The sequence below is a fragment of the Fusarium proliferatum genome (assembly GCF_900067095.1).
Source record: "Fusarium proliferatum ET1 genome assembly, contig: FPRO_scaffold003, whole genome shotgun sequence".
NCBI lineage: Eukaryota > Fungi > Ascomycota > Sordariomycetes > Hypocreales > Nectriaceae > Fusarium > Fusarium proliferatum.
In genome coordinates this window covers 2,266,218-2,293,190 of record NW_022194792.1, presented here as the reverse complement: position 1 = coordinate 2,293,190, position 26,973 = coordinate 2,266,218, and the positions used below count along the sequence as shown (strand labels likewise).

General features: G+C 48.9%; 7 protein-coding genes across 7 annotated transcripts; 3 read left to right on the top strand and 4 right to left on the bottom strand.

The window, feature by feature from the left end:
- Window positions 1-214: 214 nt before the first annotated feature.
- Window positions 215-1,426, top strand: FPRO_06305 (uncharacterized protein; the record flags this gene model as incomplete). Its single annotated transcript, XM_031228796.1, has 4 exons — window positions 215-692; window positions 753-790; window positions 862-1,075; window positions 1,131-1,426. The coding sequence occupies 4 exons, from the start codon at window positions 215-217 to the stop codon at window positions 1,424-1,426; spliced, it is 1,026 nt and encodes a 341-aa protein (XP_031079097.1).
- Window positions 1,427-3,065: 1,639 nt separating this feature from the next.
- Window positions 3,066-3,458, bottom strand: FPRO_06306 (uncharacterized protein; the record flags this gene model as incomplete). The annotated part of the gene is made up of 2 exons (XM_031228795.1): window positions 3,066-3,314; window positions 3,378-3,458. 2 exons carry the CDS (start codon window positions 3,456-3,458, stop codon window positions 3,066-3,068), a joined length of 330 nt encoding a protein of 109 aa, XP_031079096.1.
- Window positions 3,459-6,600: 3,142 nt separating this feature from the next.
- Window positions 6,601-8,882, bottom strand: FPRO_06307 (uncharacterized protein; the record flags this gene model as incomplete). The annotated part of the gene is made up of 3 exons (XM_031228793.1): window positions 6,601-8,619; window positions 8,675-8,731; window positions 8,796-8,882. The coding sequence occupies 3 exons, from the start codon at window positions 8,880-8,882 to the stop codon at window positions 6,601-6,603; spliced, it is 2,163 nt and encodes a 720-aa protein (XP_031079095.1).
- A 4,610-nt stretch (window positions 8,883-13,492) lies between these two features.
- On the top strand, window positions 13,493-15,570 carry FPRO_06308 (uncharacterized protein; the record flags this gene model as incomplete). Its single annotated transcript, XM_031228792.1, has 7 exons — window positions 13,493-13,549; window positions 13,604-13,620; window positions 13,669-13,741; window positions 13,792-13,932; window positions 13,985-14,821; window positions 14,875-15,073; window positions 15,134-15,570. 7 exons carry the CDS (start codon window positions 13,493-13,495, stop codon window positions 15,568-15,570), a joined length of 1,761 nt encoding a protein of 586 aa, XP_031079094.1.
- A 2,358-nt stretch (window positions 15,571-17,928) lies between these two features.
- FPRO_06309 (related to nuclear pore membrane protein POM152) lies at window positions 17,929-21,814 on the bottom strand (the record flags this gene model as incomplete). The annotated part of the gene is made up of 3 exons (XM_031228791.1): window positions 17,929-19,016; window positions 19,066-21,289; window positions 21,344-21,814. 3 exons carry the CDS (start codon window positions 21,812-21,814, stop codon window positions 17,929-17,931), a joined length of 3,783 nt encoding a protein of 1,260 aa, XP_031079093.1.
- Window positions 21,815-23,022: 1,208 nt separating this feature from the next.
- Window positions 23,023-24,608, top strand: FPRO_06310 (uncharacterized protein; the record flags this gene model as incomplete). The annotated part of the gene is made up of 4 exons (XM_031228790.1): window positions 23,023-23,405; window positions 23,460-23,559; window positions 23,605-24,007; window positions 24,058-24,608. 4 exons carry the CDS (start codon window positions 23,023-23,025, stop codon window positions 24,606-24,608), a joined length of 1,437 nt encoding a protein of 478 aa, XP_031079092.1.
- Window positions 24,609-24,891: 283 nt separating this feature from the next.
- Window positions 24,892-26,919, bottom strand: FPRO_06311 (uncharacterized protein; the record flags this gene model as incomplete). Its single annotated transcript, XM_031228789.1, has 4 exons — window positions 24,892-25,066; window positions 25,119-26,227; window positions 26,279-26,456; window positions 26,510-26,919. The coding sequence occupies 4 exons, from the start codon at window positions 26,917-26,919 to the stop codon at window positions 24,892-24,894; spliced, it is 1,872 nt and encodes a 623-aa protein (XP_031079091.1).
- Window positions 26,920-26,973: the final 54 nt, after the last annotated feature.

Sequence of the window (26,973 nt, the reverse complement as noted above, 5' to 3'; positions counted from 1 at the left end):
AATCCTTGGAGAGCATAAGATTTCTTGGTATATTTTCCAATATTGTCCGAACTCTCAGCTCAGCGAAACAGATCAAGCAAATATATTTATCCTTTCAACCAGCACAAACAGAACCTGGCTTTAGCAGTAGGTATTATCTTCTAGTATAGGAAAAGTCTCATGGCAACTGACCTCGTTCCCAGTAGCGGGCTATCCTCTTCTCTTAACGCCAGAGATGAGGTTACTATATGGTGTCTATCTGCTTCTGTCTGTCGCGTATGCGGCTGATGTAAGAATTCATTTTATTCACCATAGAGAGACAAATGCATCTTCTCTTATTGCATATAGCACTAGTGGGGACTTGATCACAAGGATCTGTGGGACAACGATTAAAGCTAAAGAATCCGTCGACTTCTCCAACATTAACGAAAATGGTGTTGGGAATTTCACAGTTGGTAGTACCAGCTTCTTTGTTCACTCCGATCCCAAGTATTCTGGAGGCCCTTCATGTTCTACAGATTTCGATCATGCCTATACTGCCATACAGTGCTCAGGTGTAAAATGGGATCTTGAGGGGGTTGTTAAACAGGATCCGAAGTCATGTTTCTTTGGAAATCTAGCGGGAGGGGGCTTTGAAGAGTGCCAAACTGACACCCGATACCACAAGTTGCATCGCCGTTGCGGTGAACGGGAACCAAGGCTTGACGGCGACGGTCGGTATCATCCTTTCGAGTAAACTACCTAGGCTCGGCCTTGCTAATATACACTTCAAGGCTGGCCCCACCAGAGATACTACTATCAACAGCTTTCAGTAAGTCGTTTACTCCCCTCTGTACCCTACAGGTTCTTGTACATCTTTATATTGCTACTAAATATCTGTAGGAAGTTGGACATTGCAGCAAAACCCAGGGCTGCTCTGTTACTTCATCCAACACGGAGAGTATCAGCAAGGGTTGGAGTGCGACTGCCAACCTTCCGATTTGGATCTCGGGAGGCTACTCTGTATCAAAGTCCTGGGGCACTGGGGCTGCATATGGCTGCAATGGCGGCGCGGGAGACCAAGTCTGTGTCTGGTACAGGGTTGCGCACACTGCCTGTAAGTCACAGCCTTATCTAAATGGCATTGATAGAGTGGTTAAGAAACGATACAGATACAGTTCGGGAGCCCAGGGGACTTAGCAAGAAGGATATGCATGGCCCACAAATTGTTATCGCTTCCCCAAACAAGAACAATGAAGGCGGGGGCTTTCAGTGTGCGACTGGAAAGAATTGCGTGCATAAGGGCGCCATGTATTGGGACTGCCATGGGAAAAGGTCTAAGAAGTTTACCCACTGTGGACCTCCAGAGCAACCAGAGTTGGACCCCAAGAACAACTTCATAAGACCCTATGCGAAAGAGAAGACGAAGACCACGAAGGTAGAGAAGGAGGCGTATGATATGGATTAGAGATTATTTCATGATAAATGAGCAAGAATCATGGGGGCACACATACGGAATCCTGCAACTGGCTCCGACATGCATGGCTGGAACAAATACTATGTTCTAGCAAGATCAGGCTCCTTGTTCCCTTAAGCTACTATACTACACGTCCTGCCACAACAAGTTGCCTGGTATAGCTATTGCCGTTTAATCTACAAGTATTAATCTCATATATTTGTTTCGTGGCCATAAGTTACCTTATCTTGCTTGTCCCGGGGTGCATAACTAGCTGGCAATTCTAGCATACACGCACCAACCGTTCGAACAGCTGACCCTTGGCAGGCATAGGTAGGCAAGCGATCTTGGAGGACCACGATATCCCAAGACCGAACTCCTACCTGGCTATGGCTTATGCCACTATCAAAATGCCTGTTTCTTCTATGTTGCCAAGCATAAATAACATCCAGTAACTATATATTCGATCGATTTGACAAGCTGTGGTCGGTTTAAACTTGAAGTAAGTACCTAGGTACGGAATGTCCAAGCTTCTAACTCTTTGTTTTCTAACGCTTCCGAAACAGTCTCTCCTCAAATCTTTCTACTAGATACCCAGTACCTTCAGCAGAGTCAAGCTGGTGGTCCAGTCAATTGGATAACTAGTAAAGCATACGACTCTAGCTCTCCCTTTGGTTTTGCTTGTTTGGAGCTCCCTTATTCCAGGTTGAGAGTGTTTGATCTGGTCTCATTGAAATTATGTCTAGCGTTCATTAATAAACGCCGTTGGTGCTTTACTTTTACCAGGGTTACCCTGTCAAGTCCCATCTGGTGCCATCTCGGAACACATCCTAATCCCAGTCAAGTCCATCCAACAATTGCATGTTCCGACTTGGGTGTGCAGCCGAAGATGCAGGACCATGCCACTACTGGGCTTGAGAACGGAAATATGCATCGAGCCAGCTTTGCATCCAACTCCCCAGTCTATGCCTTTTTACAGTCATCAATGACAACGGTGCAGCCCTTCATCTGGGCTTAATCTCGGCAAACTGTTTATGGGTCACGTCCGGCAAGATCTTGCCCGGATCACAACGTTCACTAGCAGAATCGAAGGATATGGTATCGGGCGTACTTGTTGGTTACGTCAATATAATCGCCAAAGGACAATCTCTCTGCTCTATGTCCTCGCCGTTTACATTTCAAATTTTGGGCGATACCGTCAAGATATCCAATATCAAGCAAGACATTAGGGCTTATACAATATTCTCAGTCCGAATCGACTGGAGATTGACGCTCCTTCTAGCCCTGACAAGGCCATCGTTGCCCTGTGGCCATGAACGTGTGGCTGGTAGCTAGGTCGTAAACGGACAGCTACCATGCGGCAGGTATCTTGGTGTGAACACCACACAATTTTCGGGCGAGTTGCGTACCCCATGTATCGTTTCCTTCCCCTCACACCCTTCCTCACAGATCAATCTCTTCTGGGGGGTTGTTGATTGACGAACAATCTCTTCAAATTCCAGGTTCGACCACCTTTCGAGGATAGTGTACTGTATTGTTTGTCATGGCTCACAATGCCTTTCCGTGCTCGGCTAACCCTTTTTTGAGATGTTATGTGTTAGTTCACCACACGCTTGGGCAGATTAACAAAGAGCCGTTCATATCGATCAATTCAGATGTCATCTTTCTCAGATGTCAACCCCACAAATGAAAGCTGGCTCGTGATATCTTGCAGGCCCTTCAAGTGGGCAGTGTACGAGAGATGCATTGATCCAATACCGGTACCGCACACCAAGTTGCCTGGAAGTGCCGTACAATGAATGAATGTAATGCCGAAGCTGAAGAAAAGAAGCTGGAACTTGATACCGGTTTCCGTGCAAGGGCATTCAGGACCTTGGAGTGAGACGAGACGCCTGATTAACTTCCGGAACATTAGCGTTCATCAGAGCGGAGATGTCGCCAAACTTGTCCCATTTCGCCCTACAGGGGGACTAGGGTTTTGTCCGTCCATCACAAGAGATGGATGGGCCCAGCCACAATGCAACAGCCATGGCCATGATGTCATTGTTGCTGTCCAAGATCCTTCCACGTCAGTCAACCCACGAGGCTGAAACCGTTATCGAAGCCTCTAAGGAGCAAGACATGGCGTAGTAATGGCAAGGGACTTGGTAAAATACTACTCACGGTCCAAACATGGGACAGAACAGGTTAGAGTTGTCAACGTGGCACCCTCTTTCGCCAATCAGACTGGGACGCTAGGTATCATCTTTCGAGTCCACTGATGATGCCCCCGCATGATGACTGAGGGAACTTAAGCATCACGAACAGCAAGCTCTTTAGAGGCGTTGACGTCATCGAAAGATTTTGCTGGTCTCCCCACTACCTAAACAATTCAATTTTATACCACTCGGTCGAACGTTCGATCGAATTTCAAACTCCTCCCTCATGATCGTCCCGTTGTTCCCCGATCGAACATTTTTAGCACTCCATTGGTGGAAGTTTACTATCACCTGTGAGAAATCAGATGGAAAACAGTACTGCCTAGCATCCATATGATCAGGGTCCTGATTATCAGAACTGCATATGTATAGCCGCGAATACTGGACCCATACCTGCGGCATGATTATTATCTTGAGCCTTGTCACACGAATGTGTGAAGGGTACGGAGTAATCAAAACGATTTCTGTTGATTTACTAGGGTGAGCTTCCACCGGTAACACCCAATTTGGGAACGAGCCCTACCTTAATCCACCTGTTATACATACAGTACCCTGTTTCCGTATACTGGGGTCGATGCGACCCTGTGGTCAGCCTCCAGCATCGGCGAACCCCTACTTTGAATAACCGCAACTTTATTCGCTTTGCTTTGTGGGATCGGAGCCAGATCTTGACGATTCGGTTTTCAGGGGAGGGTGCATTTCAGGAGGCCCAACTGTTCAAGATACTTTCCTGTCTAGGGGTTTCTTGAACAATGGTTTTGCGCATCAAACGCTGGCTTCTTGGAGCGTAGTTCGGGTAAAATCGATTCATTCGAATACTTTCACATTACCAGGCAAGCTGGCGCTCTTCGTCGTGGTGCTCCCTCAACTACGATCTCCATCAACTGAGCATGCCTATCATTAAGCGGCTGATGCCGTACACTACACTACACTACACTACAGTCAAGCCACCACCACACCCCTCTCCCTTGCTGAGGGCCACTGTACTGGGTACTTTCAAGCGTGTTCAATCTCATCACCGGCAGTTCGAATGTATCATCAATATCGTCATCTTTCCGCACTCGGCTACCAGTTCGTGTTGCAAGCGAGTGTTATCTTTAGGACCTCAACTTCAACTTGTGAGAAAACTTCGTTTTGTTTTTTTCCAAGGATGATGAATCAGGGTCCTCTTCCAGAAGCCTTCCGTATCACAGGGCTTAAAACTTTGACTGGAACTGCCATACCTAACGGGGACACGATCAGGTTGATCACTACATCATCGCACGTCCTACCCATGCGCATCTGCCCTCCTTGAAGGTTTTTTTTTTTTTTGGAGATTCCTGCCCCCCTTCTCCACGCTTCCTGTACCTGAATTGGTGTCTTCCGTCGTGACCGTAAAGTCTTGATGGTGAAGGGAGCTGATCGTTGCTTGGACAGTACGTCCGCTCCGGCAATCTCAATGGCGCGTTGCTGGTGAGAGACAGGCCAAGATGCCCAAAATAAGAAACCCATTTACTCTCTATTTTTGGAAATGCTATTTTCATCCCAACAGCGACGATCTCGGTTGGATATGCACATGGGTATTTGAACTCCAAGGGTTGTTGGGGACGGTGGTGGTGGTGAGTTTGGTGATAGTTGCATGCAAATGTCGATGATGTTGATGCGTCCTTTGTCGAGTCATGATCACCGCCATTCTGCTATCAAAGGGGATGATTTGCGCTGAATAACTGAATCGTGTCGTGTCATTTACTGGGATATGACTCGTGTGCTTTTGCCATCATGTTCCTCTTACATTACAGCTACAAGTCGTCTCGTAGCTGCGCTGGTAATCCGCATCATCTAGGTCACAATAGATTGCATTCCAGGTCAAGGTCAGAATGTTCCTCATCTTCTGGACAGCGTTTCTAGAGAATAGTGGCTTTGAAAGCAAGGATAAGTAAAGCACAACAACAGGGGTAGATACGTGTGGCCCTCCACATCAGAAGGTATACATCTGCTCTCCATCACTGACCAAACGGAATGAATAGGGAACGTTGGATAAGGAACCTAAGAACATAACATATGTGCTTGTAGGACTTCTCCGTGCCGGGTAGATATCACGGGCAAACAAAACAAAACAAAACAAAACCTTTAATCAATCGGTCGTGACAACTGGAGAATTTGGACTAGGCAATATAGGGTAGACAAGCATCCACCAGCACCCAGATACATGTATTGATTATGTAGAAATCCTGCGTATCAAAGATGCCACAACTGTAGCGCTACGTTGGTGCAGGGCTTGTTGAGCCGGAGAAAACTCCAGATTGAGGTCAGTTCCATTTAGCTTACGGTTGAGCAAAGACTAAGCCGGTGGACTATCTTATAAATCAGTTATAATATGACAATTAAGTCAAGGTTGAGGTTATTCCATGACACTCCTCAGGGAAGGGGAAGGTATCATAACGCTCCATATTATGGTTACTAATTTTAACCAAGGTATCTCATACCACTGGAGACTTTGATGAACTGTATGTATACGGTTACTCAAGAAGTGTGCCCAGACAGCCCATGCAATTTCTGATCTTAGACGCACATGCCTAAGTCAGCCGTAAGGTAGGATAGGGACGTTCATACAAGAATCTTGTTAGACGAAAAGGGAAGGCTTGATAGAATTAAGTGTAGTCTAGGAGTTGGAGGACTATCTATGATAGCCTCGAAGATGATGGCCTCTATGGGCATCATCAGTTTGTTCTTACTGCCTAGATAGGCTGTATAGATATTAGGTAGCAAGGCAAACAGCAAAAAGCCCAAACATAGGTATAGGCAAACCTAAGTAACAAGTCTGGATGAAGGCGATGTGTAAACATGACACACCCAGTTCTTACGATTACTGGCGACAGTCTAGACTCTGACTGAAAACATATAAATAGGTAGCAAGGTGTCTTATGTTATACTATGTTTATAAGAAACCATGTCCCTTTGTTTATTTTGTACTCCGTGACCTTTACAGATAGAAGGACGCAAAACCATCTATTCCTCATCGCTGTCATCCTCCTCCTCGGCGTTCTCCAGCCACTCCACCAACACGCGGCACTTTTCCTTCAGCAATGCCATGGTCTCATCTTCAACGGCACGCTCATTCCCCCACCAACTCAGAATACCCTCCTCCTCAAGGATATCGAGCGCATACAGCTGCTGTAGCATTGCGGCGAGGAGAGTGCCAACACGGGGCTGCTCGGGTCCTTGGGAGCGCGTGAGAGCCTTCTGGAGCGCGATGATAAACTCGACTTGCTCGGCCTCATTATCATCATCGCCGCCAATTCCGACCTCATTGATGAACTTTGTTGCACCTTTGCGAGCCCTTAGTGCTTGTTCAGCAGCCTTGCTGGGTTCGAGATTGCCGTGCTCAGGGGTCATAAGCTCGACTGCGCGACGGGCAAATGCGGTGGCCACGGCTCGGCGCATCATAGCGTCCGAGGCATCGTTAGAGAGACGCAAGCCCATGAACTCAAGCTTGGCCGAATCGAAATCACCGGACTCGGCACGAAGAGCGTCGACCAGACCGTGTACGGCCTCGCTATGGAATGAGAGTTTGTCGCCAGCATCGTCGGAGGCGAAGGACGTGCGGCGGGAGGGGTCGGTGGTGTCGACGTGCAGGGAATTCTCATCCGGAATTTCTTCAGAGATTTCGGAAGACAGTGTCGACACCGATGAGGTGGAGATGTTGAACTGGGAAAGGTTGTACATGAGACTCTTCTGAAGCCGGCAGGGGTCTCTCTCGTCAACCTCATCATCCTCAGGGTCCTTGAATGCTGCGGCATTGGTACCAGAGCCAAGCAGCTCGGAATCCGGCGTTAAGGGATTGCCCTCGGAATCGACGCATGAAATGACAGTATCTTTAGGTAGTCTTATGCTCTTGCCAATGTTGACACCAAAGGAAATGAGGCTGCCTTCTGCTATAGTTGAGTTCTCTCCAATAGTGGCCGAATCTGCCACGATAGATCGGTATATTCTCGCGTCGTCCCCGACTGTGGTGTCGTCCCAGATGTAACAGTCCTTCAATATGACATTGTTACCGATCTTGCAGTCTCGCCCAATTATGCTGTTGGAGATTTTACTTCCTGGGCCAATCATGCTGTCACGTCCGATGACCGAGTTCTGGACTTCGGACGTATTAGCATAGAATGCACCGTGCTCGACCACAACCGCAGGTCTGTGACGCTGGTAAGCCTGCTTAGGAACAATATTGCACTCTGGAATGAAGGGATAAGTCCATCGGCCTAGAATGTCACGACTGATGGCGTCGTACTGCTGTAGATTGCTTGCTCGGGCTGCGTAACCTTCCTCACAAATCTCGGTATAGATCATCTTGCCATTCAGCTCCCAATCCTTGAGCACGCCGTGAAGGAAATTTCTCCTGGGAAGCTCGTAGTCGAAGCTTTCCGACCAAAGCGCAAGTACCTCGGGTGTACAAATGTCGATCTGAGCATCGATGAGGTCGGATCGAATCTCGAATTCGGTTGATAGCTCATCCACGACAGCTGGATCTAATGACATGTATCGATCGCTTACCAAGGGGTTCATCTCATCGTAGTGAAGACATCGTTGAGTCTTTGTGTCGACCACAAAAATGGGCGTGATTCCATTTGTCTTTGTTCGGTGATCATCCTCTCCACCACTGCGCAACACCATTGTCATGATGTTGGCTGCGCTGTCTTGCCTCCGTTTTCGGTGCGCCGCCAAAGCGCCATCAAGCATTATGTTGGACACGAGGTCGCCATGCACGAGGATAAAATCGCCATCGACAAGAGACCTCTTGTCCATATCGCGTAGGACATCGCCGGCTGATCGTGCATCGGAGACTCGGACAAATTGTAGAACTGAAAAGGGGGATGTGCGCGCGGCTGCTGACCACCGAGACCGGCTGATGTAGTCTTCGACCTGGTCGGTATGAGCACCACAGTAAATGTAGACTTCGTTGACACCGTTCATGGCTAGAAATTCAAGGGTATACTCGATGAGGGGAATGTTCGCAAGAGGGAGAAGACACTGCGAATAAGCCCATTAGCATGAGCACACGGCCGAGGCGAATAAGAGGGCATACTCTTGGCTTCTCGGTGGTAAAAGGCTTGAATCTGTCTTGAAAGGAGTCGGCGAGGACCTGAAGAATACGCTGTGAGCTTGCGCTGGTCTTGAAGAAAAAGATACCCCGCCATGTCACCTACAACCGCCTGGAGAACATCCTCGCTTTTGCTCTCGGCTCCTGATTTTGAGGATTTCTTGCCCTTGCCACTATTGCCCTTGTGCGACATGATTATTTGTCGGGGTCAGAGCGTTGCGTCCGAAAGATATTTGGGCGAATATTGTGAAGTTTTACGTTGAAGCGCACGCAAACCGTGGGGTTAGGTCAAATTTCCAGTGACTCAATCGACGGAACTTAACTCCCCACCTCACCTCGGTGTAGGGGCTCTCACCTCGGTGAAAAGGTCAAGCTGGTCTGCTGAGGTAATCATTCAAGCTCTCCAATACCCCACACTGCCAAAGGCCCGTTCATCTTCAACGACCTGCAGTGGAAATAATATTACCCGGCGCCGAGCGATGAGTCCCGATAGACTTCGGTGGACATTCCTGACTTCACTTTGCTACACATGCCAGGCATAACACATCAGCTCGCTATATTAGGAGCCTTGACTGTAATACGCGTGCCAGTAAAATCCTGAAAGCACCCAATACTCACATAGTTGTTACCTCCACAAGGTACCTCAGTAGTCGTGATTCCGCTTTGTTTGTTTCTTGGCCAGCGCAGACGCTTGAGCGTCTAAGTTTCGCTTAACAAGGAGCTATTGGTTTTGGAGGAGGGGGTTTGACTTTTGACAGACAGCTGACACTCGAAAACTGGTTCGATAATGGCGTCTCTCACTGAAGCCCGTCCAAGCACGAGCCTGGTGGCACATCAACGACAGGCACATGCTCAGGAACAGGCAGGACTCACCGAATGAGAAGACTTGGTGTCGCTTCGGTTCCGGGAGGTGGTAGCGCCCGATCGGGGACTAAACTAGAGAGGCAACATTCATCTATGCGGCTTCGCCGACGGTCCGACAACTTTCGGGTCGTTTGATTTCCTTTTGAGCATCTTCCCTCTTGAGCAGGGAAAACAACAAATCACACCTGCTAAATTAGAGGGTGGATGGGGCTTCCAGCAGCTGGAATTGCCCAAGCATCAACTGTATGTAGAGTTGTCCCTTGTTGGGTTGGGTTCCTCGACGAACGAGGGAAATGTCCGAGACAACGAGAGATCACAACTTGACATATGATAGCCATACTTTCCATCACCCTCAGCGACGAGACTAAGTACCATGTAACGAAATCTCGCCGACCGGGAGATGTGGATTAGTGCGGCTGTCAAATGTTGTTCGCGTTCAGTACACCCAGTAAGGCATCCACAAGTGTCTTTTAGATGTCTTGGGTCCTAAGTATGTCTCGGTCGTAGCATTTGATGCAGATGTCTCTCAGTTTAGACAGTTGCAAATCAAGTAGGTAGTTTGCGGTGGTCAAGCTTTGTAGATGCCCTCGACCTACCTCACCCTGGTAGTAGGTAGGTACTAGGTAGTAAGGTATGATGATCTTGCCAAATGTACTTCTAGATGTTGCCCTGTTGCCATTCATGGATACAGACTGTAGATGATGGTTTTAGACCAAGGACAGGTCAACAAAAGTCTTCCATCTGAGGGTTTCCAGTATAACTATCAATGTAAAGCAAATCTCGGGAATTCAGGGTCCTCTCCCCCTGTTATTAAACAACCCCGCAAATAGGCCCTAATAATTCAAAAGAACTAATAAAAGAATGATTTCTAAAGTACGAGCGCTGGACCCTCCCTTCTTCTTTGCCCTTTTAAGGAATTCTCAGCCGTGGTCGCCAGATTAGTTCTAGGTAGGGGAGAACAGATTGCGATTTCCATATCTGCGGTTCCTGCACAGTGTGCCCGCATCCGCTCATACTGTTGCAATGGAGGCAGCTACCCGCTTCGTTCTCGCCCTCGTTCTTTCCCAACGGCCACGGTCTCGACCGATCATGGACTTCTCGCTTGTTTCTATCTTGACCTTCACATTTGAACAAACCATCGCTTCCCAACAGAGTATCTTGGGGGTTCAAGAGTCTACCTTTACGTTCAATAAGATGCGGCAGTCGCTTCTCCAGCACCCTCTACCCGACGACCACAAAGCGCCCGAACAGTATGTACAGTAAAGGACAGTGTTCGATATCCTATAAAAGGAATAGACGCGAAACAGAACAGGCTAAAAAGAAACATTATTATACCCTGGTCTAGTATTGCTAGATCGAGTTCTGGCTTCCACTTTCAATGTTACTCAACATTGCTTGGTCTCTATTCAGCTGCGCTGATCTCCCTCATTACAGCTAAATCCGTACCACGCCATGCGAGGAAAGATGACCATTCCGGGCAAGGACACCACTAAGACCTGATATGCTGCGGCCAGTTGAAGCATTGGCTGAGGCTGAGTGTGTCATCTCAGTTCTTGGCTGACCTTCTATGATTCTGGTTCGACGATAACCGAAACGCCTACAGCAAGTGGTCATTGGCGGACTGATTCCTCACTCTCCTAAGCTGTTCTCCCCGAACGCTTCCCTCATGTCTTTTCAGCTTTCTTCAAAGATCAAAAGTTAGGCTGTTGATTGAGAATGGTGTTTCAATGCAAGGTTTTCGGGTTTCTCAGCATTTAATCCCTGGCGCTGTGTCGATGCCCCGATCTTGCTGCATCGTGATTCTCTTGCAGATCTTTTCACAGGGCGCCAGCGCCCAATACTGGGTCCTTAGTCAACACAGCCTACATGGTGTAAGAAAACGTGGCCGGCCCTCACATTAAATCTGTATGGAAACACCAGTCGTGTTTTCATTCACCCCAAGGACAACCCAGTCTCAAGACAGTCTCTTAATTATTCATCCCTGACAACTGGGAGTCTCACTACTGTTGAGTTAAGAACGCTGGCGTTTGGCTTGACCAGGGAACCGTCGAGCCTACCTAACAACGATATGCCTCTATCTGGAGCATGAAAATAGGCGGACGTATACTTGAGACTATACAAACTATGATTATAGCCATTTGATGTCAATCAAGGTTGCTGCATCAGAGAGAACTATGGTTCTGGCTACATGATTTAGACAGTAGCCATATTTCCAGACTGCTGGGTCTCCAATCCCGAGTCATGGCTACAAGCACGACATGCGTCTTCCGTTGATCGAGTGAGAGAAATTCCCAGCATTCCACAGCAGGCCACAAATGCAGCCAGGAACGTGGCCCCAGGACTCAACACCAGAAACACTTTACAGCGACTTTCTCATCTAGTTAAACTCCGAGTTGATTGGTCACGTTGGAAGTTTAAGCTGACACGATAGCGCAAACACCTGGACACAAAGGTGGCCAGGTCTCGATTGCTACATCAAGTAAAACATTCTTTACCTCTGTTGTCGGCTGCCCAAGTCTTGAGTAACACTACGTGCATCCACCTCCCTGCATGGCGCAACACCGCATGGCTTTACAAATGGAACCAAGACACGAGACAGCTCCAACAGCCTTCCTGACATAACCAAGCCAGGAGTGACGGAAACAATGGGGCTAAAGAAGGAGGAACACAAATCTGACGGACCCGTCATTCTTGCAGCGAATGTCTCGTCGTGACCGGCTTCGTGTTTGTAGTGGATGCCCTGTCTTCCGTACGCATGGCGTGAGAACGATCAACATGGCGGCGAAGCCAGGACAGTAGTAGAATGGATATCTGAACAGCTGGGTGGTTTTTTCTCTCTCACTTCTTCACCAGCTAGCGATCTTCCAAATGAAGCTTAGGTCACATAGTGGCCACGGTGCGCCATGATCACCTCCACACAGTCGAATTTGGGGACGATCTCCAGTACAATCGGGCAGCCAACCAAGGGTCATGGAGTACTGTGAAGGACCAAAAAGCTTTGGATGGACACAATGGGACACCCCACAGGGACGGCCGCCAGACTTGTTCGTGCAATAGCGCTTCATTCCCACCGCGATCTTGGTTGAGGCTAAACCAACCTTGGCTGGAAAAGCCCACTCCGGCTCAAGCTTTTGTCTTTCGCCTTGCCTTGCTCAGAGCATCAGTAGCGACATCAGCATCAACAGCAAAAGCACAGATCCCTCTGCCACGGCCCAAGTGGGAAGTGCCATCTGCTCTCGGAACAGAGCGTGTTAAGCAAGTTGTGCTAGGTATTGAGTACCTGAAAATATCCACATCTCCGGGCTAAGAGGTAAGTCCCTACGACCCCCCGCCAAAGCCAAGCCACTCGAGTTCAGAGACAAAAGCAGGCTCAGGCTATTCCGTTCCACCCACGCCTGTGCCCACTCCCGCTCACACGGGCTCCCAACTTTGTCTGTCTTGAGATACAACTCAGGCCCTGTCCCCGTTCCCCGTTCTTCATTCCCTCCATTTTCAGCCCCTTGGTCCTGCAATTGCGACGGCCCTCATCTATCGCATCGTCGCCCTCGATCTCCCTGCGAAGACCCTTTTATTCAATCTGGAGCACTCTAGCCCGCAAAGCTTTCTAGCCCCTGGACTTGCTGGTGACGACTGAACATCAACGCGTCCAGTTCTCGAGTCTGCAATTAGTCCTGACACCATTCGTTATCATCTCAACTCGGCGCATCAAAAACCGTCCATCCTCTGTTCAAAAGAACCGGAACCGTTCTATTTTGACTTATTGTTACCTAAGGTTCGACAACGATCAACGGCGACTCGGCCCGGTTAAACGCCTCTTCCATCCGTTACCGTCGAATCGACTCTTGAACAATCCGTATTGTTCTAATAGCAGACCGGCGGCGAAATCATCTCGAAGCAAAGCATAGAGTAGCAAAGGCACTCCTTACATAAACGCATAATATGTCTGGTGACGGAACCTCGACCCCCGGGGTTGGTGGCAGCAATGCCAGCGAGTTTGTAAGTCGACAAGACGACAGTGGCTGATTACATCACAACTGACACCTCTGACAGGTTCGCAAGCTTTATCGGTATGGCTACTTGTAGCTGCCTGTGCATGCAATGCTAACAGATTCAAGGATGCTCGAAGATCCAGCGCATCAAGACGTTGCAAGATGGGGAAAAGATGGCGACACGTTCGTTGTTGTTGAGGTAGGCTTGAGCTGAAATTGACTACCATCATCAAATACTAACAGCGCTAGAACGAAAAATTTACACGTTCAATCTTGCCTAAGCACTTTAAGCACAGCAACATGGCCAGTTTTGTCCGACAATTGAACAAGTACGATTTTCATAAAGTGCGACAAACAAATGACAGTGGATCTGCGGCCAATGGTGCCAATGTGAGTTTACCTGACCGTTAGATGTTGAAGCCAATAATAACCAAAAAGTTAGACTCTTGAGTTCAAGCATCCCAATTTCAGGGTCGGCAGCAAGGATGATCTCGATAACATTCGTCGAAAAGCCCCAGCACCCAGGAGGACACAAGCTACAGAGGACTTCACAACCAGTCATCACATCAGTGTCATGACTGAACAACTGACAGCTACCCAGCAGCAAGTGCAACAGCTCCAGGAGCTCTTCACCGAAGTGTCTCAGACCAACCGACTTCTTGTGAACGAGGTTCTGACTCTGCAAAAAATGCTCAATGCGCAAAAGCAATCACAGCACGAAATGCTTAATTTCCTCTCACCTTCGGGGAACCGCCATCAACAGGGCATGCACCTCAACGTCGGAACATCTCCTCTTGATGGTAGTGACGATTCTGCACCAGAACTGCGACGGGCTCGTGAGCTTCTGTCTAGCGTGACACCTGATCAAATTGCCGACCGAGAGCTGGAACGTCTTCAGGGCGTATATGGATCTCCGGCAGACTCCGCAGTTGTCATCCCACAAGCCTCAATGCCTATGATGCATGATCCAATGAACGACATCAACCGCTACCCCGTGTACCCGGTGGGTCAAACCGTCGGGATCGATCCTTTCCACTCGGATCACATCCATAAGATCCCTTATGCGATGCCGAATGAGTCCAGCGCCAACGCCATGCAGGAGGTTCCCGCTCCCCAGCCCATCAACATCCAAGCACATGCAAACTCGAACTCGTCAACCAATTCGGCCCTCACTTGGGCGTCACGAAAACCCAGGATTTTCCTTGTTGAAGATGATCCGACTTGTGCTAAGATTGGTATCAAGTTTCTCAAGTCGATGGGCTGTGAAGTCGAGCATGCTGTACGTGATTTTCCCAACAAGCCTCTCGGGCCGCCTAACTGACCATTGATTAGCAAAATGGAGCAGACGCATATAGCCGTATCACTAGTGTTGCCCGTGATCATTTCGACATGATCTTCATGGACATCATAATGCCCAAGCTGGATGGTGTCTCGACTACCATGTATATCCGGCAAGACTGCCCTGCCATTCCCATTGTTGCTATGACGTCGAATATTCGATCTGACGAGGTCCACTGCTATTTTGAACACGGTAAGCGCTAGCCGAAGCATGAGTCGCGAACGGACATGGGAACTAATCTTGCATGTCCAGGCATGAACGGAGTTCTGGCTAAGCCATTCACCAAGAGCGGAATGCAGAAGATTGTCGAAAATCACTTGAGCTATCTCCTTAAGGGTTATGACCCTTCGACTCAACAAGAATCAGGCTCAGGTTATGTAGTTGGTGGCGCAGGTTACATGAACCCGCCGAGCAACTTGAACACTCCCGGCGGAACAAATTTCAAGTTCGAGACAACGCCTACGCCGCCGGCGACTGGCGCCACTTGGTCCCCGGGACAGATGCCGCAACAGTCTCCCATGACCGCAGGGATGGACCAAGGCTATGGCATGGTAAATGGCGCAAGCCAGTACGGTCTGACGCCTACCAGCGCGAGTCGAGCTAGTTTCCCAACAAGCATCTCACAAACCAGCCAAGGGCGAATGGATGGCCAGAGCCCACCAGAAAAGCGCCAGCGGACCTACGTTTGAGCCACTGATATAGTAATATGTGCCTGATGTACGCGTGACGCTACATCATGAGGAGTATGGCGTTCGGAGCGAGACAGTATGGGTATTTCAAGACTGGCGGCTTCTTGGTGTTGGCCGTCATGGAAGAATGATTTTGTCGTCGTATATTTCGCATTTATGATCGGGGAGACGCATCGGGCCCGGATCCCTTGACGAACAAAGACATGTAGCAGAGATACAGCAGGCAGGCAGGTAGTTGTTCCTGGCATTGGCAGAAACGGCGCGTTCGCGGATTTGTTTCGGGAGTGTTTGGAACGTCTGATGAACAAGTTTTGATACCTGCAATAATATCATTGTTATTTGGGTGCGAGCCCTGGCCCAGCATGCAACATTTTTGCTTTATTGGTGGTCCGAAGGCGCTGAATTGTTGAGATCCATTTCATGGACCTGAGGAGGGCAGGGCATAATGGTCCGTCCAGTGAAGCTTCGTACACCACCTGACTGATGTGTCGATTCAGGCCGTAATCATATTCGACATTTGTTTCTGCTGGAGAGTTTGAGTCTGAGTTTGAGTATGGATGTTTAGATTGTTAGTTTAATCGGTAGGATATAGGTAGCATTGGATAGAGAGGGAGTAGCATTGTGACATATATATAAAAGTCAAGTTGACCCTGGAGTGGATGGAAGAAAGAAAGAAAGAATGGGGAAGCGCGGAAATGTCGGAAACGATTGACCAAAAGTGATTCGAGCAGCAGAGAACAGATGACAGATATAAATACCCAGCACAGCACAGCACGTCCTTATTACAACAAGTTAACGTTTGCAAGGTTGCGTAGGTGTGGCACAGGGAGGTGCAGATCGATTGAGTTCTGGACCGTTTCGAATGGTGGGGTTGGAGGGAGTTTGGGCACACGAATTCCCTCGGCGGGCTTTGTTCAGAAGGGACTTTTTGCCTATAGCGCCATGATGTAGCATCCGTCAGCCGTTGCACCGCAGAATTGGGTGCCGTTGAGCTCTGGCTTTGGCCTGGACCGTCTGGTTGTGCACTGAAATGCGGCATAGAGCTGGTGTTTGTGTCGCACGATAGTGGATGTATCTGAATCTTGTGCAACCCCCATTAATAGCAGACCTAGGTATGCACTTGAGCTTGTGCTTGTGCTTGCGCTTGTACTTGAGGGTTGATGACCTACCTAGTCTAAATGATAACGTGGAGGTAAATATTCCTCTTGCCTTGAAGAGTAGAGATGTAGAGTAACTACAGTACATATGTAACTATCCAATTTCTATCCCCTGTCACCCAGACCCTGTTATACTTTGACATGGCATGGCTTTGGAATAGTCGAGACTGCGCTGCTCCAGACTAGAAGGTCGAGACAAGACACTACGGAGGCCAGGACCAGTCTTGGCACTAAATAACATGAGAGATGACGTCGGCATCAAGGTCATGTCATGTAATGTAATGTGATCGTCTGAGGACTCGACCGTCTTCTGTCTGTATCCGTGCTATAGCCAATGCCTGTCTCTGCCATTCCATCAATCGATAGTTGCTGATACGTCCGAGCGGGTTGGCGGGCCTGGGAACTATTTATTGTGCGTAGGACTCCAAGCAACCGTTGAACTTTTGGCGGCAAGGCACCCACCCGTCTGAAGGGTGGTGAGCATGTCACCACAAGCTCGAGATTCGACCCGAGGTTGTTGAATATAGGCCTGGAACGATTGCTTATTCCATCTACCGGCAAATATGTACATATTGGAACCGGCCAGCGGGTGTGTGTGTGTTAATGCTGAACGAACGGGGCTGGACAGGCGCTGGTGCTGGCGCTGATGTGAATTCTTTGGCATGGCTGGACGGACGAGTGCTTTGATCCATCTAGACTCCGAAGGACTCTGTGGCTTGATGCATGAGCAGGGGGGAGATTCATCTTCACATTCGAACAGATCGCTCTTGATGAGAGAGTATTAAGGCAACCACAGTTTAAAAGGTCCTGTCTCTAAACAACAAAACTCAACCCTTATTTCTGCTTAACAGTGCTGAAAGATGAAAAACTTCATTGCATAATGTGGATGCTGTGTTAGTAGAGGCGGACGACAAGAAGACGTAAAAGCCTGTGGCTGAAGGCTATCTTCCTTCTGTGAGACATGTGCTCCTTTCTCTGAATGGACGTAACAAGCCTTACTTATTCAATCTTGCTCTGATTAACCCTAACTTAACGCCATGCCATGGTATAGATGCATATATACAACTCAGTGTCCCTCCTCGTTGTTGATCGTCCTCGCCCCTGGCAGTACAATCCGTTCATTGCCTATCAAACAGCCAAAACGTCAAAATTTTCAAACTATCTTTGCCCCCATATCATTTCTCGATCCGTCTCAAGAGCTCTAGCTTCTTTGTTTTTTCTCCACCTGCTGAGTCGAGAACGAGCAGAACTTGTCCTTGATCGCAACAACCTCGTACGTACCCTCCTGGCTCGCCTTGACCACCTTGCTGTGTTCATAAGACACATCATGCCTTGTTTCGAGGACAACACTGCGTTGGCCCTTCTTGGCGTTGGAGCTGCGTGTGTAGGTGAACTCGAATGGCGGCGTGCCCCAGAACTCAAACAGAATATCCACCTCGTTGCCTTCGTGTATGTCCACGCGGGATTGCTTACCACGGCTGATCTGAACACTGGGCAGCGGGTGGATAGTCTTGGGGATGTTTACCGCAGCGCGGCACTCGCTGGCCTTGTCCGAGATGCTAGTGATGATGAAATCGCCAGGCTTCTCCGCAATACGGCGGAAGTTGGTCGTTTGCGACTTAGCATTCCATCGGCCGTTGAAGTCGTATGAGATGTCGAACGGAGGTGTACCAGATAGAGTATATGCAATACGCTCGCCAACGCAATAGTCACGTCGAGACTCGAGAGGGTAGATGGATGGCGCCTCGTAGAGGTGGATTTGCACCGAGGGCCCTCCAATCTCGTACTTGCGCTGGCAGCCTCGAGCGTCTCTAACAGTACGAATGCGAACCTGCTGGGCTCCAAGACGGAGGTGCTGACGAGGAATCCTGATACCATACGTGTTTGAGTCGATCGACGGAATTCGATACGTCTCGGCGGGTGAGCCAGCTTGGTGCTTGATCTCAACCTCGACATAAAAGGGAGCAACTCCCGTAAGCTTGATCGGGATCTTGTCCTCGTGTTCTTGCTCTTCCATGCAATACTTGAACGACTGACCTGGCTTTGTAAACCCGGCAGCAGGCTTGGCATTCACGCGCTGTGCAACAGTAAGAGGACTGAAGTTCTTATCGCTGTTGTAGAGATTATCGGCAAGAGCAGAGAACTTGTAGGTGTAGTCACCAGCCTTGGTGGTGTCCATAGAAATGGCTGCCTTGGCGAGGGCGGCGTCGAAATCCTTCCGCGTGAATGCCTTTGCGCCTTGGAATGACTTGTGAGTGACCTCATATTCGACATGATAAGGAGGTGATCCTATAACTAGTCAGCGAGAATCTCGAGCTAAATACTGTTGGCTGCTTACCTTTGAGATTGACTTCGAAGCCGTCAATATCTCCTTCACATATGTCTTGCTTGACCAAGGTGTTGCCGTCTGAAGTGATGCTGGGAGACTCCACGATCGAGATCTCTGGTCTAGGGAACCAGCCCACCTCGAATTGGGATGCTGTTGGCACGACAGACCCAGGGCACTGGCTATCTCGCACATCCACCAATTCATAGACGCCCTGCGACTTGACAAGCAGGTTGTCGTTGGCGTTGTTGGCGCGCTTGGTCAACACTTCGCCATTACCGTTGAGGTTCCTGTAGCTGATCTCGAAAGGAGGTTCTCCTTCGAGACGGAGGGGCAGTCGTAGGTGAGTATCTTCCACAGCCATGATCTTCTGCTTATGCTCGACAAAACCAAAGGCGGCTCTTGGTTGCTGGCGTCGTACAGCGATCTTGACTTGGTCCTGAAGGAAAGTTTTACAGCCTCGCTTATCTTGGACACTGCTCAACGCAAGAATATACTCTCCTCCCTTACGGAGGGTGTTGGTCTTGATCCTGAAGCTATTCTCTTGAAGACCGGTGACTCGCTCAGACTTGCGTTTACCATCATGAACGATCTCCCATTCCAGATTGAAGGGAGCCTCACCATAAAGGAGGACATCGAGTTCAACTTCCGAGTCAAGACAAGCATTGATAACACCGGTGGTACTTGCGATTTTGGCTGAGGCGGCAGGCTTCACGACCTGTTCCAAAACCTTGTCCTCGCCGGTGAGAAGCAGGTTGTCATAAACAGCGTCATCAATGGACTTGAAGACGTATCTGTGGTGACCTGCCATCTTGGGCACCAGCTCCAGCTGAGATCGCAGACCAGAGACGCGGTGAGACTGCTTCTCAATATGCCCGTCACTGGTAACGATGTCGTACCGGACAACAAATGGCGGTGTTCCAACGAGATCCAGGTCCACCCGCAGTCCAATGGAGTTACCTGCACATTTATCGGGGATCTCCTCTGAGCGAATCGAGAGCGAAGGCTCCAATGGGTTCAGGAGAAGACATGAAGACGGCTCTTTGACCTCACCCTTGCAAGATCCGCTTGACACGGTCTTTAGAGTGTAGAGACCTGGCTCCGAAACAAATGGCTTATCCAATGCGTTCTTGGCGTTGTAGTTTCCGATTGAGACCTGATCGCCATGCTCACCACTGTTGGTGAGCGAGTTGATGGGTGAGAACTCCCACGTGACCTCGTGGGATGTATCATCTTTCGAGCCGGTCAGAGAGAAGTCTACCGGAAGCCTGACGGAACGGCCTTTGGCAACCTTGAAGGGATTACGCAGGTCGCAACCATTCATGCTCGCTCTAGGTCGCTCCTTGACTTTGAAGCCGTACTTGAGACCCTTTGAGCGGGCCTTCTCATCCTCTTCCAAATCGGCGTATTTGACAATATTGTCGAAGGCATCGCGGACCTCATCAATCGAGTACTCCCACTCTCCAGCAGAAGTCATAGACTCGTTAAGACCAACAGTCACCTTGGAAGGCCGCACCCAAGATACATCATCCTGGCTCTCCAGAACAAGACTGGAAGAAGCCGTAAGAAGAGGTGATGAGAATCCATCAGGCTGGAGACTCTGGAAGTGGAAGCTGTGATCTTTGCCATTGATCGTACGACTGTACACAATCTTGAGAGGAGGAGTCCCGTAGACGTCGAGGGAGAGATCAGACAGCTCTTGAATACAGCGCTGAGGATCTGAAGACGCTCGAATTCGAGCTTGAGGACAAGGCACCACATATGTATCCCTGGTGGCGCGCTGAACCTCTAGCTTATACTCGTCCAAAACCCGTCCAAGTCGATAGACACCCGGTTTCTTAACCGGATAGTCCCACTGAAAACCGGACGTAGTCTGATCGGCGGTATGTTCTCGAATTTGCTTGGCTACCCTGTTGACCTCCCGGTTCGAAATCTTGATTATTTCTTCCTTGTTCGTTTCGAGGTCAATACGAACCAGCTCGATTTCGGCCGGGATGGTGGCATTAAAGTAGATAGGCAGAGATGCGATGTTCTTTGGCTTTGTGCCCAGACAGAACGGAGCTGCTTCGGGATTGAGGATTGCAGAACCTTCAGGCAAGATGTTGATAATCTGTTTTCCCATGATGAGGGAATGGTTGTTGAGAATGGTCGAGACTTTGACATTATGCTCGGAAACTGATAATTCACGGTCGTAAAGAACTTTGAAGAAGCCGAGTAGCCACGAATGCAGTGGGATCTATACGTGGGTTAGTTTTGCTGTTCAGTATTGTGATGATAACCGAGAGCGTACAGGGATATTAAACATGAGCATGTAGTTGAATGCCATTTGTAAGATGAACATGCCGATAACAACAGGTTGGGAGAGCTCAAGCCAAGGTATCCTCAATTCTGGTACACCAAATAGGAAGACAAAGTCGATAAAGATCCATTTCAGGAAGAGGAGCCAGGAATAGTCGCCATCTTCAACCACCTGAAGCCAGTCATAGAACTTCCAAGCCCACAACAAGACGTAGACGCCAAATGCATAAAGACGTTGTTGGGGGGCATCGAGAACGGTCAGAGGAATGACAGGCTGGCTAACGGCGACCTGGGGCTGCGTCTTCTCAGGTGCAAGAGGGAGAGAAGGTGACCTCGCTGAAGAACCCCTTCCGTGTGACGGTGAGCCTGCTGAGCTAGGAGTCTGTGGATTGTTGTGTCGTCGAGCAGCGGTAGCTGGGGTAGCTGGGAACCCAGACCGCAGGCGGGGAGTCGATGTGCTCATGGCATTCGCATTACGGAGAAATAGACGCGCCTAGAGAGAAACCAATGATTAGGAGAACCGAGTCGCAGCCTGTAGATGATGGGGCGACTGATTGTTGCGCGTTGTGAGGTGTAAGGTTGGATATTGGTTGTCGCAGTTAATGTTTTGATACTAAAGTGAATGTAGTTTTCACGGGTGGATGATGGAAATTCCTTTGGACTGCGTCACGTCCACTCTGGCTGGACTGAGGGTGGACGCGACTGGCCCCTGCGAATTGGAGCTACAGTGGATACCTACCTACAGGCCAGTTGGCGTTGGCGCCTAGGTACCTGCTACCTAGAACCTAGGCAAGCTTCAGAGGGAGGTGAGGTGGTCTTGCAAACGTTTTCGGACATTGATGGTCAGAATGGATTAGGCCGGAGAGAAGGTTTGATAAACGATGGTTTAAAAAGAGGCGTTTTCTTTTATTACAACTATTAACCGTCTTCTGCGGTTGAAAACCTTAGTACTAAAGTAATAACATACAAGTAGATACAGTAGGTACCTTACATATTGATGCATGTTAGTGATTGGCTGTTAGCTAGGTGTAGTTTTGAGCTAACAATCCAGGTAAACTGAATGCTTATTGGCTACAGCATGAAGCTGTCTTCTGCTGTCTTTATGCTCATTATCAACTTCATCTTCAGCAGCATATAACAGCTTCTTTTAAAGCGTACGATGAAATCAATATCTCAACAGAGCAAATTCTACTAGCTCACAGGTATATATTTACCCGACGTCTGGGAATCCCCCCTGTAGAGACAAGTTATCAAGACTCTAATGTGCTTTATATGTAGACGCACCACCTTCTCCGTTGTTAAGCACTGCATACCGTTGTCAGAGCAGAGGCGGATAGCTTCCGATGATGATAGCTTGAGCTCTTTTCTTTCACTCACGCACCAGGCCAGCTCTAGAAGCCCCTCTTTGCTTAGGTACCTACCTACCTATTTGTAAGGCTATGGATTACATCGGAAGTTTGCATGCACTGCTCTGTTGTTCTGGCAGGTAAAGCATCCAACGCACAAACATCAAAAAGAGACCCAAGTCTCAAAATAAGGCTTACCTGTCAATGAAATCGCCGCAAAATAACCATATCCCTCTCTTCTTCTTATTACTTCCACTCGGGTCGGGCATTCTATCTTGATACTCGCAATATTTTCCACTCCATCTCTGGCGATAAATGATCCACCATGACGAACGAGCTGCAAGCTGACGACAATGTTCGGGGCGGGGGTTCTTTTGAAGACGCGCCCTTTGTGCGTCGTTCTACTCGTGTAGCTTCCAAGCCTCCTCAGCAGATTACTACACAAGTCACAACGAGTGGCCCCAGGAGAAACCCGAAGCGCAAGGCCAGTGAGGCAGCAAGCGAATTGAACCATCGCCTAAATTCTGACCAACTCCTTGACGAAGCTTTAGCTCCTCTGTCACTAAAGGATGTTCAAGAGTGGGAAGGCTGGGTAGAGCTCGAGTCAGAACCAGCCTTCTTCAACATCATTCTTCGAGACTTGGGAGTTTGCAATGTCAAAGCTCAGGAGATCTTCACCATTGACCAAGATTCACTTGCACTTCTACCGTAAGACTACAATAAGCAAATTCTTATATCACAGCATATACTAACATCTCTTAGACAGCCGGTATACGGTTTGGTCTTTCTATTTCAGTATCTACCTGGGCTCGAAGAGGAGACCGAAGAACCAGACGCAACAGGTGTGTGGTTTGCGAATCAGGTAGGTAGCAGAAAACCTTTAAATATCCTCTCTGACTATGAATAGACCACAAGCAATGCATGTGCGACTGTGGCCATGCTAAACATTGTTATGAACGTCGAAGGAATCGACCTCGGTGAAAAGCTGCGAGCTTTCAAGGAGTCAACCAAGGACCTCAGTACTGCTCTACGAGGCCATCAAATCAGCAAAAATAACTTCATACGCACGATACACAACTCTTTCACGCGTCGAATGGACCATCTCAATGCTGATCTATGCCTGGAGAACGAAGCGTCAGACGCGAAAACCAGCACAAGTAAGAGGCGCACTGCAGCAAAGAAAGGGAAGAGGGTACCTCCACGAAGAAAGAGGTCCAATGCAGAGTATGGATATCATTTCATTGCATATGTTCCCGCGGGTGGTTATGTGTGGGAGTTAGATGGGCTCCAGTATAAGCCTCACAAGCTGGGTAAGCTCTCTGCAACTATTCCAGGGGGCTTGGCTAATTTCGTCCATCAGATCGCGTTCCTGATACTGGTGATTGGACATGTGTGGCAAGACCACAGATCGAAGGCCGAATGCTTCAATATGAAGAGAGTCAGCTCTCCTTCAACCTTCTAGCTCTTTGTCAGAGCCCACTCACTGCCTACTCACAAACTATTGCCCACGCCGCTGCATCTCTCCAGTATCTGCACAAGAACACAGAATCTCTTCCCGCATTCAAGGACCTCATCTCTGCCGAGAAGCCTCCTCTGGACATTGAAGACAAGTTGCGGCTGTTCGATTTTAACCTCACCAAGGCAGATATCATGAGGGCACACGTTCCAGACGCTCTACAGAAAAAGATTAAGCGTTCGAGTTTCGACTCTCAGAGTGCTTATGAGCTTCACCAAGAGCTTGTGGTCGACGTCAAGGCTGCCATGGGCGAGTACCGCTCAGAATTGATGGCTATCTCCGATGACGAGCAACGAGTAAAAGGCCGAAAAAAGGACTATGGACCTGCCCTACACAAGTGGATGAAAAAGCTTGCCGAGAAGGGCGTTTTGGAAGAAGTAATCAAAGCGGCGTGATGCGATGATTCAACGTCCTATTGAAGTCATGAAGAGCTTAGAGTGTTTGGAACATAAGTAGTACTTGAGGAGTCTACTTACTCATGCTATTGAAACTAATTCTATTGTAGCAATACTTTGCACACCTTTTCGCTGCGTAAATCACCTATATTGTGAACCATGGTCTCCTCTAAAGAGAGACTGGCGCCGTCCATCGAAATAGAGCCTTCCGAACACCAAGCATGCATTCCGAAAAGAAAAAATCGGCATAACCAACACAAAAAGAAAAGATTCTTAACACCCTTTAATCGTCCGGGTACTGCTCTGTAATGTTGGACACAAAGGTACAAGTCTCAGCATCAAATCTCTTGAAGAACTTCCCAGCCTGAGGAAACAAAGATTCTGGGACCTCTCTCGGATCCTGAATCAGCACAATATTGTCTTCTGCAACAACATGCCGCTCGGGGCCTATTGTGCGTCTATGGTTATATGTCAGCTTGTAAATGAGGATTAGAGCTCTAGACGACTCACAGGCATGTGTAAAATGTTTGGTTTCGGGGACGCACCCGGTTAGGTAATTCTGTATCGCTGTTATCGTCCAGCGTCTCGTCAATAGCCACGGTGTGTGGCATGGGCAAACGCCTCGTACCCTGGTCGGTCCACCCATTAACAGCACCGATCCAGCCATATCGTCGGTGTCTAAAGACCTGCCCAATCTTGTAGAGCACGTTTTGGGTTCGCGCGTTGTTCCTGTGGAAAACCGGCGGTGGAACCTCATCAAACTCATCTACAAGACCTAAAACCTCATGAGGGTCTTCCCACCTACGGGGATTGTTCCTCATGAATCTCTCACGAAAGGGGCCAAAGCGATCATACAAAGGGAATATGTACTTCTCGACAAGCCAGGCATCTACGTGCCAGCTCTTTGCAAATCGGTTAAGGAAAGGCTCCAAAACCTCGTCCCATTCGAAGGAGTCGACTGGTGTAAGAAGAAGAGACGCCCAGAGTGCGGAGTAGAGGGAAGCCTCGATATTGGTTGGATCATTGCCGGTGATGAGTCTGGTAAGTTCGGGGTCAGCCTGCTCATGGGCGCCAATCACCCTGGCAGCAGTGGCTCTGATATTGCGCGCTGTCCGCATGGCAATGGCGACAGGGTTTACGGGAGACAAGAAGGTATCGGTGCTCGACTGCCAGCCAAAACGTGACAGCAAAGCCTGTAAATCAGCCAGAGGGATCTCCTCACTCGAGCCATAGGGATCTAAGTACATCCTCTCTGGAGGTGCATGGTCCTCTGCAACAGGGGCGCTGTCCAGAGTTTTTCCTTTCTCTGCAAGCACTATAGCATGTACATGAGTTGGAAATGCGCAGCATTGTGCTTCGACACCCAAGCGCTGAGCGAGGCAGCAAAAGATGGCGCTCGAGATGATAGGAATCGAGTCGTGATCTTCATGGCGCAGAGCTTGGCCGATGAGACAATTTCTGAGATTTCGATAACTTGTCTCAGGATTCCGCAAACCTGTGAGGTTATTCATTCGGAGCCATCGGTTTAATTCCAGTGCCTTTTGTCGCGTTGACATTTCACCAATGTCTGGTTGAGTCTCAAGAAACTCGGCTGCCAGATTATCAAGAATATCGCTAATCTTGACGCAGTGTTAATCGGGGGGACCCCTGGCCATACGAGGAGTACTTACATCGTCCAAATCGCCGGGCTGGTCGTGCAGAACGAATAAATCGAACGCCCCAAGAGCGCGCTCAAGGCTAAGGCTCTGTGGTAGGCCACTGTGAGTCGAGGTCACAAGTTGAATGTTGTACCACTCATCAATGGCGATAGATCTGTGGATACTATCCAGCAGGGACTGACTGTAATATCTAGAAGGTCTGGATAAGTATTCGAACGGGAGATTAGCGATGAGGCTGCTCACCGTCGAGCCAAGACATCTTCGGCATTCTCGTCTGCTTTGCACTGCTCGAGGAGAAAATCTTTGGCGTCATAACCAAGTTGGCAAACTTTTTCATATCGCTTTAGGCGGCCAACTTTGGTTACAAGGATCTCGCCCAAGAGGCGTTTGAGCTGTTCATTGCGGAACTTCCGTAAGATGAATAATTTCTTCCACGGCGTATCAGACGCCCTACCCTTTAAACGACGCCGCAGGTTGTGCTCGGGGTGCCAGAATCTAAAATTGCTTCGACAATGATATTTCCACAGAAGCGGTTCATTAGCCAGATGCCTTAGGCGATGTGAGACAAGTTGGAAATTAGAGAGGTTGTCTTCTGGGGGGATATAATAGAGCAAATGTTGAATTATCTCGTCTGGTACTTGGGAAAAGAACATGGCGGGCCTCTCGATGAGGCAGGCAGTCGATTATAGTAAGAATTGTGATGCGGT